Below are 11,517 nucleotides of genomic sequence, written 5' to 3'. Positions count from 1 at the left end.
CATTTGTCTCTTTTCATTACTGCAACATCTGCAAATATAACTCATGCTATGCTAATCATCCAAGAGACTGCTGAGGTTACAATGATGCAGACAACAATGTGGATTTATCAACTAAAACAGTCATTTCTCTTTTCTATGTATCAAGTTTTACAATTCAAAGAATGTGGTTTGACCCACATGTTACTTTTCTTTTAATATCTTTAAATAGGCTACAAATGTGTTTATGTTATGAATGGGCCAAATGATATTCATGCTGTGTGTATGTGTGTGTGTGTATATATATATATATATATATATATATATATATATATATATATATATACCTTGATTTATCATCACATAATGCACTAGCAGATCTGAATCTATCTGATTTCTTAAGAGGAATCTGTAGAACAAGCAACATAGAACCTGATATGCTGGTGCATTATGTGACAGCAGATCAGGGTCAATGTTGTTTGCAATTGTTCTAACTTACAAGCTAATATAATCGTCATTTTTTAAATACTGGTGCATAACAAGAAAAATATGTTTAACAATCCTCTGTGTTATCTGCTTTTTCTCTTGCATAATTTGCTAGGTTTCTCTCTGCTTCACTGACATGTCATCTTCATGCAATGCATGAAAGCAATGTGTGACTATAAAACAGAAAGCATTACCAAAGTCTTATTCACTTAAAAATCCCTAACGTATAGTTTCTTGAACTTTATAGTCAACATTGTCAGCACTCATGAAAACTTCTTTCTGCAATTCTTCACAAACATCTGCGACAAGTCCTGAAATTGTATATGGTTGTGAAAAGTTGCAGAGTTGGCAGGAGGTTCACCAGGTTCAATTCTAAATTAAATTCTTCTTCCTTTCAACATAAAATAATCACAATTTTGAAGAAGTAGATATATTGATTTGTTCAGTGTTACATGCAATTCCACAGGTTTATGAGAAGCATATTTAACAAGTGTGTGACTGAAAAAACACAGAATAGCTAATGCAATCAGTGATGACACAAAAAGATTTGCACTCATAAAATGTTTTTTTCAAACATGATCATTACATGTGAAAAGTAATGTACAACATCTAAAAGCAATTCTGATTTTTACAAACTTAACATACATCAGAATGTTATGACATTTATTCCATTCAATTTGTATATCTTCACTATCTTGCACACATGATTACAATTAAAAAGAAAAACATCCACAGCACATTCAATTTACACAATAAATACTATCAAAATACAAAATGTTCTAGGTTTCACCAGTAGGGATATTCCAAGCTCTATGGATGTGAGCCCCAAGGCTGCTTATATTTGGTAAAATGAAGTTGACGGAAAGAAAATTTATCAATTTTCCAAACAAGGGGAGACAACTGTTTGGCAATGCCTGTTCTTGCACTTATTTATCACCTATCAGTGAATCTGATCTTTGAAATATTCTCTAACATTGTCAGTTCACTGTTATGACGGTCTAAAATGGAAATGTCCAGGCCAAAATTTTAAAAAAATTTATAAATAATATATTAATAATAGTAATAACAATGTCTGGCTTAAAATGGTGCCTGGCTAATATTCTGCTCAAAGACTGACCAAAGAAAATCACTATCTTGTGGCATAGTGAATTGTTCATTTTTCATGAACTCCTACAAGATCATTCTGATACAGAAACATGTTCTCTTTCAGTCTGATACAAAAAACTTGATGGGCCTGAACACTTTCACATCTGTTTTGTCAGATAAGTCTCAATACTCTGAATAGTCCATACTTGAATGTCTTGATCGCCCCTCTAAATGATGACCTCCCTGCCTTTGATCTCGGTCTCTCCCCCCTGATCCCCCATGCCAGTCTCTATTGTGACCCCTCACTCTCCCTCGACCACGACCCCTAAAATCACTTCTATTACCCCTTTCAGGTCTACTCATTGATCTACGATAACCATCTCTAGGTTTATTATAGTCCTCACTGTAATCAATATCTTCTTGAGACACGTGTGGAGAGCGTGACCTGTGGCGAAATCTGTCCCTTTCTATATGGGGCCGAGATGGCAGCTGTGTAGAGCCCACTGATTGAGATGGGAGATCCAAAAGGGAAGGAATTGATGGCTGATGCTGCATCACAGCTGTAGAATTGATACCAGATGAACTTGGTTGATATGATTCCCTGGACATTGTTGGCACTCCAGATGAATGAATTTCTGACATCGGTGGCACGTTAGCCTCAGTATAAGGACCCTGCCAATGGTGGTCATGGCCTTGTTGCATGGGTCCTGGTCCTAAATTCACTCCCGGGATGCCTTGAGAAATGGGCTGCATACTGGAATGAAGGGGCATCATACCTTCAGACAAAACAGGTCCCTGATGGGGTGGCATTATTCCTTGAGATGACAAAGATCCAACTGGGCCCATTGTAACAGGAGGGACTGGTGGAGGCTTCATAGGGGGAGGCTGTGGCTGACTAGCAATCTGAAGAACAATCTGCTTCAAACGTTCATCACTTGTTAATTCGCTGCTGTCTTTCTTTTTGTCTTTGTCTTTAATTTTGGCTTTTCCTTTCTGTTTTTCCTTTTCCTCTTTTTCTGGATCTCCACTTTTCTCACTTGCTGATGTAGATCTCATGTCACTGTCTTCTGCCATTTCACTAGGTTGTTCCTTCTCTGTTGGTTCTGGAGGGTGGGGAGGGAGGGGTGGTGGTGGAGGGCGTATGAGTGGTCGTGGTGGCAGTGGTGGTGGAGCTGGTTGTCCTGGCTGCCAATCCTCACCTGGAGGTGGTGGTTGATTGAGTGCCATAAATGGTAACCTTGGCCTAATTCCTGGTGGTCCTGGAAATGGAAATGGTGCTATTCTTTGGTCAATATCTTGAGGCTCTCCTGGCATAGGTGGCCTGATGGGTAGTCCTCCAGGGGGGCCTGGGTGAACTCCAGGTGGTAAAGGCTGCAAATAAAGTGGGCCTTGAATTCTTTCATCCACATCAACCATTGGTTGTCTCATGTCTTGGTCAAATCGCATATCTTGATCAAACCCTTGTCTTAAGTCTTGATCTTCATCTGGAAGGTCAAGGTCAGGTTCAATGTTGCCAAGTGGCCGTCGCCACGGCTGCTGACCTATTCGAATATCAGTATCACCAAAGTCTGTCACAGCATCAGGATCTGTTGAGTCAGGCTCCTTTTGTTCACTAGGATTGTCTTCCATGAAGCACTGGTCTAATGAGCCTAGACCTGGTATTACCACAGTGTCAATCTGCTTGGAACTTACTCTAGAAGACTTTTTACGTGGACTTTCTTTTCTTACGTCATCAACATCAAAACCTTCAAAACTTCCTTCTGAAGAATCTGAATCATACTCAAAGCCAAGGAAAGTTTTTGTTTTGGACTTCTTCTCTGGACCTGCAGACTCCGCTTTTGTTGTTCCAGACACCTTCTGATCTTGCACCACCTTTTCAGTACTGCTTGTAGCACTAACATCTGATTTTACAATGGATACAACTGGAGTTTGATCCTCACCATGAGACTTTAATGAAGTCTCACTGCTTACAACATTTACTGAGGTCTTTGTTTGAGAGACAATGGAAGCATCTTTTTCTGCCTTTTTGGGTCCAGATGCGTAAGTGACAGGGACCTTTGTCTTGATGATTTTTAGCCCAGAAACACTTCCAGAAGGAATAAAAGAAAAGAGAGATTGAAGGGCTGTAGGTAATTCCGCTGGAGTTTCACTTTCTGGTTCTTCTTCCTCCTTAATCTTAGATGCCTCATCTTTAACACTAACAGAGCTGGAGACAGCATTGTCCCCTGTCTCAGGCATTTTAGAGCTAGATTCAACTTGTTTCCTTGAATTCAATGGTTTTTCTTGATCCTTTTCATTTACTGTTGGTCCAACAGAACCTGCCTTTGTAACTTCATTTTGCATTCCAGTGGAAACTGCAGACCCTGCTACAGCTGAATTTTCAAAACTTGGTTTAACATCCAGAGTACCTGGCTGATCTTGCACACTATTAAGACCTAATGAAGATAGGGACGATGTAAAACTAGAATCTGAAACAGCAGAAGGCACAGAAATTTTGACATCGCTATGACTTGGCTGAACACTAAAAGCTACATCAGGCTTTGAGACAACTGTGCTGGCAAGAGCTGTTCCTACAGCAGCTGCTGTTGTTACAACTGAACTAACAGCTATGGATTCTACAGCTGTGGATGATACAGGTATGGAACCTACAGTCATGCTTTGGGAGCTAATATCTGTACTAACAGTTGTTTCCATTCCTGTTGCTACACCTGCAAGATCTCCACCCTGAACTTCACGTCTCTTAGCCTCTAACAGCTTCTTTTGCTGGTCAATTTTCTGTGTGAGCTCCATAAGAAGACGACGCTGATTACCCAAGCCTTTAGTTGAAGCAAGTGCTGCCACCATTGCTGCTGTTGCTTCTGCAGGATTCTTACTCATGGCAATCTTCTGAATTATCTTGCTCATTGTTTCTCCACCTGAAACCAACAAATACAAATTCTGTAAACCATGCCATTTTCATGTTTTTAATTCAGAATGATACAGCAAATATTGTCAGGGTAGGTTTTTTAATTCACCCTTTAAGCATATTGCTAAAGTAAAGCTTTGAAAATTATTCATTGGCAATAAAATCACCAATTCCAAGGAAATTTGATTTTTTTCATGCCTTGACTGTTGTGCATGTATTTTTTTTTTAATTCAGAGGAATCACTGTGTTAGTGTGTGTGTCTTTTTTCTTGAATAATGAGAATCACAACAGTAACCATATCGGAAATCAACACTAGCAGTATCATAAAACAGTCGAGCAACAAAAAAGCTTGCAAAATGAACTATCTACTGCAATACCCTTGTTGCTGGAACATTTCAAGCAAGTGTTCACATGCACATTATAGACTATGGAGAAAAATTCCATAGCAGCCACAAGCACCTACTGTTTAAGTACTATGGGTTGTTGGAGTGGGGAGGTCTTTTACATAATGGTATTTCACCCTGAAAAGAGGACTGCTGTGAGACATGAACCTAATGTCTGAGTTATCATAACATACCTATGACACCAGTTCCTTGTTTAGGTTTTGGCGTTGAAGCTGTGGTTTTGGGCTTGTTCTTTTCCTCCTCTCTTTCTGGGTCGTATGCTTCATCATCCTCATTAGGGCCACTATCAGGGGGCTCATATGGACTGTCCTCTGTAAATACATGCATACAAATAATTGTTACAGATTTTAGATAAAGGTTTCTATTCACTGCTCAATGTTCATGCTCAGGAAGAGCTGTGACATCTCAATTATTGGCATTTCAGACTCGCAATCTGTGGGTTCAAATTTCACCCAGGTTGACTTTCACTTGACTCTGTAAAGGCTACGAGCAGATTATTTAAGCTGCCAATGGCTGACTTGTTGGTATGATCAAATTCTAATATGCCCCAAGCATAACAATTTGCTCCAAGGGAATCCAAAAAGACGTACTGAAATCTTGTACATGCATACTCGTGCTAAGTCCAACAGCAAGCAACACAGCTGGCACTGCATAATGCACTGGTAGATTTGGGTCTATTCTATTTGTTCTGATGACTGCATTCCCGCAGATCTGCCAGGGCAGCATGCGATGGCAGATCTGGATATGTTATTTTGCATTTGGCCTCGACTTGCAAGTGAATATAAGCAGTATTTATTTACTTTTTGTCACATTGATAAACTGGTCACATATCTACATGTTCTCATCATTTTTGATTATATCACTCAAACAATTTTTGTTCAAGAATCAGCAGAGCAAGTCTAAATGCCTGATTGATGTGAATAACCTAAAATAAACTGCTAGCATGGGCTGTTTCTATAGATACCAAATGACTATCAGATGGGCAATTGCAAACAAATTGGCCAGCAAGTAAAAGTCATATCATAGTCAAATACTTGAAGAAACACAATGGCTTTTAAAAATATGAATTACTGATTGTGGGCAGTTTTCGAACTGAGAAGCTAACATCCAGATAAACACCTGAAGATAAAATCCAGTTCAATACCTGAAACTAACATAACATAAACACCTGAAGTTAACATCCATATAAACACCTGAAGCTAACATACATATAAACACCTGAATTTGATATCCAGGTAAATACCGAAGCTGACATCCTCATAATACCTGAAGCTAACATCCATATAAAGTTATAAAGTTAACATCCATATAAAGTTATAAAGTTAACATCCATATAAAGTTATAAAGTTACCACCCAAATAAATGCCTCAAGTTAAGATTCAGCTAAATACTTGTAGAAATAAAACTGCTAATAAAAATTGTGCTAATTGGTATGCACTCAATTTAAATATTACTGCTAGTGTTACATGGAATTTCAAACTGAATAAAAAGTCTAACAGATTTTCATAAAGTACAGTGTATTTAGTAACTGTGCTTTCCTAAGTTGGCATGTTATCTAAATCTGAAATAAAAGCACAAAAATGGCACATTATAACCAGCTAATTAGTCACCATGTAGATAACTGAAATCTGTGTACAGAAACAAGTACTCTTCATTCCACTTGAGTGATACTGACAACTGACCCCCAAATCAGAAGGCTTTTTCCTTACTATATGTATAAGCCTTTCACAAAATCCAGGTCTGTGATTTAGAATAATGGTTATTATGTAGAACCTCTTTTCTTTTGGTCCCAAGGATCTTGACCATTCATCTCTGGACATCAAAATCATTGGATTTTATCTTTACCAAAGTAGCAATCATCAACCAAATTTGTTTGGTCACAGTAACCTTATCTTTGTATATCTGACCCTGATATCATTAAGGCTCTTCATCTTCCCAACAGCAAGAAATACAGCATTTGGCAACTACAGGCAACTCTGTGTTGTGTGTGTGTGTGTGTGTGCGTGTGTGAGATCTTGTTTAATTTTTAACATAGCTTTAACAATTTTTCAGTCATTTTGCTATGATGTCTGAAGCGTGACGTTTTATAGTGATGTCTAGCACTGGGGCATCATGCTGCAGACATGTAGCATGATGTCCCACCCAGTCACATTATCCTGACACCAGGCTGACCAGTCCAAACACTAACCTCTTAATGCTGAGTGCCTTGTGAGGCAGCTGTTAGTACCATTTTTGTAAGTCTTTGGTATGACTCATCTGGGGACTGAACACATGACCTACCGCATCCGATAGGCAACTGTAATATAACTAGAGTTATTGTGAGGAAACCATTTTTTCTTCCATAATTTACACCTGACTTTGACCTTCAGAACCAGCATTTGATAGGATTCTTTCTTTGCCTAAATGCAAGCCATCCACAAAGTTTGGCATCTGCAGATGGCTGATAACTTGAGTTATTGTGCAGAAAAGAAAACTGTAACAGACATGTATGGATGGACAGACATCAAAACACAGTATGCTCTGTTCTATGATGTGCATATGTATAAAAAATTGTTTTTACAGAAACCCTGTGCAAAATAAAAGACCTGGAATAAAGGTTTTTATTCATACACTTGGGTACAAGCTGTTATCTAAAATCATAATCAGTTTTCCGTTTCCAAGTCAGCATAATTATTATAACTAACTAAATCTTCATTTACTATTAAATCCCTGCAAATATTCAATAATTAGGTGTACATGCAGTCATCACGTATCTGATTTGAGGAAGATTTAGGTATTTGCAAATTCTCAGTGCAACTACAAAGTTCTCTATACAAAAAATGCAGAAAGAAACTCCAGTTTTGACAGTTGTTGTTGTTGTAGGGTTTAATGCCATTTTTCAGCACACAATATGCTATACATGGTGTCCAATACAACTGGTGGAGGAAGAACCCTGGATAACCCACCAGAAGCTATTGGCAAGCTTTCTCACATACCAACATTAGCCGAGTCTGAGAATCAAACCCACGCAGACAGAGGTGAGATGGCAGTGATCTGGAATGGTGAGCACTTCAGACCACTCGGGGCCCCCAGTTTTGACAGACTAATAACTAATGAACTGATTTAAGCCTTGATAACAAAATATGGTCATTGACTCTAATCTCTAAACTAGACTGTAAAACATGGGTTTCTGACAAGTTTTTGTGGTTAACACCATACATAGATTGCATTTGTTTTTCTTGATCCATGATTTGTCATCAAAACATGGTTGGGTTCAATCCTAGGACACAAAGCTTGCAATATACAAGTTTCAGATCTAATTTTTGTTAGCTGTTCATATCTGTCTACATCTATAGTTTATAATTGCTGTTATACTGTGATCAAGACTGACTCCACAAGACTTTTTGAATGAAATATTAACTGGTTCTCAGATTAAAACTTTTGGGTCATGGACCTTGTGCTTAAGGGAATTTCAGCCCCCCCCCCCCCCTTCTCCAACTTTATGATCACCAAAGTTAAAACATTACAATGCAGGAGAATTTCTAATTCTAAACTATACTTGATATACTTTCACTATTAGATTCTATATTTTCTTAAATGTTATCTATTACCCTTTGGTGATATCTTTTCTAATTAGGACTAACATCTTTAATTTGATACAGATTGATCTAAGTCAATAAGACACTTGCTATTTTTATTCAGCATCAATCAAAATACTTACCTGACACCCAATTCAGTCTCCGTCTTAAGAGAACCATAAATGCTCAGTCTCTTTAATTTCTTATACGACCAATCAAAATCAGCAGTGGTGATTAGATGCTAATAATGAAGCAAAGAAGACACACATAACTTAAAAAACATTTTGTTTACTTTTAGTATCTATGTTTCGGACTAATAATAATTTACCCAAATTTCCAGCTTTTAAATACTGCACCCAACATACCACCATCCACAGACTGGTTCTACAGCTCAAAAAATAATTAAATGCCTGTTACCAGTTTAAAAGATTCTATGATATATGACATGAAGGAATTAGTTATTTAAAGTGCACCACATAAATCAGTTACATACTGTAAAGTGTGAAGAATACAAGGCTCCCCAACCATATCCCTCTTTTAGTACTGGGCACAAAAAGAAAAAATCATCACATTCATCTGATCATCTTTTTTTATTACTTAAGTGCTGGTCATTCACAGTTTGGTGAAGATAATAATAAGTCAGGAGATAAAGTTGCCATGCAGGAGCTAGTTTTCTTCCATGTTGCTGTGACCTTTCTCGTTGAACTTCTGACCCAAGAATCAATTGGTTTCTTTCTTCCCACAAATGCAAGTCACACACAATGTTTGGTCAAGGTGTAGTCCAGAACAAACTTATTATGCAAAAAGGCCAAAAATAACATAGGGATGGATAGACAAATTGATATAATGTAACTCTAGGTTACAGTGGAGTATAAAATATGGAAACTTGACACTAGATCAACAAAACCCCTTCTTACCCTCAGCCTCTTCAACATTTGAGTACTCCTTGATGATACGATCCTGAATAATGGACTTTGATGGCTTCACTCCCTTTTCACTTGATGATGAGACTGATTTAGGTGTGGAAGCAGGAGTAGATGAGGAGGTTTGTGGAGTACTAGATGCTGACCGTTTGCCTGAAGTGGGTGTTCCTGGGCCCCGGACTTTTGGTGGTTGGGTGGTTGAAGTGGGTGTGTAGCTGGCAGGAGCCTTTTTAACAACCTGAGGACAAATTAAAAATCATGAACATTTAACACATGTCCAGCAAAAACACTTTCTTACCTGCAAACAGTTAAAACAACACATTTATATATGACTTTATAAAATGTGAAAATAATACAATTATTGCCCCTTATCTTGTTTAACCAGACCAATGCAAGAGGTCTGGTTTATTATTGCCTTTATACTTTTTATTTTGCATTTGTCCACACAAGGTACATGTTATGTTACCCAAGAGCTCCAACCAATGGTTACATGGCATATATACTAGGTGAAATAATTGTTTTAATACGGTGAATAAATTAACAATTGATTAGAAACAATGTGATCAGATGGATTTTGGATTAACATTTTAAATTTCAGTCAGTGGTTAATTTCCTTTTCAGAAAATTTACATCAACATATCATGTGAAAGGAAAAACACTAAAAGTTGTCCAAACATTAGGGGAAACACAAGTGGAACAGTGACTGGATGCTGAGAATAATGTAATGGTGACATGATGGGCAATAGTATGTAACCTTATCAAGAATACAAACATCTGATGAGACAGAACTTTAGGGCAAAATATACCTTCTGCTGAATGTCAAGTGTTTGGAATTCTACCAACAACAAACAAGATCCGGAAATAGATGTATAATGTTTTCTAACAACAATTCCTCTCATACTTGAGCAGCAATAATTACGATCGCTATCTGCAGAATGTGAGTTATTATAAATTATAAAGAGAATCTGAATTCCGACACTTAAGGACTTAGAAAATAAAATGGGTAAGAAAGACAATTCATGTAGAAAAATCAAACATTCAGTTGAGCCCCTTTGTGATTTCATTATCATACTTGGATCATCATATACCGCTTCCTCGATAACTTGTATACAATGAGGTCTGAAAAAAGACTAGCTCTTTTCTAAATAAATTACTTTTCTTTTCAATATATCTTATCTCTGAAAGATCGTTTAAAACATTACATTAACATACATCACATGTGTACCTATGAAAACACTTCATATAACATCACTGAATTTTACATTTGAATGTGGACACATTCTAGCGTTTCTGTAGACTCAGACCGTTATTTACAAAAAAAAATGAGACATTTTTGAGAAACAATAATTTTGAAACTTTTTTGTTTTAAAGTCAAAATCTGATATTAGTAAAATACTGTGGGAATGTTTAAAAACTCTGGAACTTGCTCCTCCATAATGAATCCTATCTGTAAAACTAAGTTTTTCGTGTACCAAGCACTCCTTTCACTTGGTTCTTTGCTATCACTGATTACACAAATGAATGAGTATGACAAATCTTTGTTAGATTCTTTAATCATAGTGTTCTCAGTTTTCAAAGAGTTTATTACACACATGACCATGTCTAATAACACTTTACAAAGGTAGGATCTGTACGTTTAACTCTTTTTTTGTGTGTGTTCTGCTCATTATTTGATTTCATACAAAAAAAGTAATTAACATGAAACATAATGTAGGTCAACTATAAAGTGATTACAGCAATGCACACATCATTTCCACAAGTTGGAGATGAACACATGATTTGTACTTTAATCAGGTTTTCATGGAAATGCTTGCAAGCATTGCCCTCATGGTTCATTGACACTTTTCCCATCCGATTTCAATTGGGTATCTTTCATATACAATGATTATATACAGACCAAAATAAAAGATGAAACAAAACTATCAACTTCATTTCACAAAACTTTCTAACTGGCATCTATTTCTTTAAAGTGCTACCACCAGTACACATTACTAACACCTTAAATGATCTAAACTTCATTATATATTGGGATTTATGTTGAAATAAGTTTTTTTTTTTTTATAAACAAACTTTAACAAAATATATGATATCTTGTTAGAAGTTGTTAATTTCATGATCATTCAGCCGTTCTAAAAACAGTTGGTAGGTAATTTAAACTAAATAATTAAAACGAAAATAAC

The 11,517-nt window shown here is 36.9% G+C and overlaps 1 protein-coding gene across 5 annotated transcripts in view; it reads right to left on the bottom strand.

The window, feature by feature from the left end:
• Positions 1-1,008: 1,008 nt before the first annotated feature.
• Positions 1,009-11,517, bottom strand: part of LOC149783327 (uncharacterized) — an 88,074-nt gene continuing 77,565 nt past the window's right edge. For all 5 annotated transcript variants that reach the window (XM_089931548.1, XM_089931550.1, XM_089931552.1 and 2 more), the window contains 3 exons: positions 9,332-9,575; positions 5,031-5,168; positions 1,009-4,463 (listed from right to left, as the gene is read on the bottom strand). In XM_089931548.1, the coding sequence (XP_089787674.1) occupies positions 1,732-4,463; positions 5,031-5,168; positions 9,332-9,575 (3,114 nt within the window). In that variant the 3' untranslated portion in view covers positions 1,009-1,731. The remainder of the gene's footprint in view (positions 4,464-5,030; positions 5,169-9,331; positions 9,576-11,517) is intronic.

This window comes from Sinohyriopsis cumingii, chromosome 14, assembly GCF_028554795.1.
Source record: "Sinohyriopsis cumingii isolate HCF-2022 chromosome 14, ASM2855479v2, whole genome shotgun sequence".
In the NCBI taxonomy this organism is placed as follows: Eukaryota; Metazoa; Mollusca; class Bivalvia; order Unionida; family Unionidae; genus Sinohyriopsis; species Sinohyriopsis cumingii.
The sequence above is the reverse complement of the archived record's forward strand: the minus strand, read 5'-3'. Positions and strand labels throughout refer to the sequence as shown.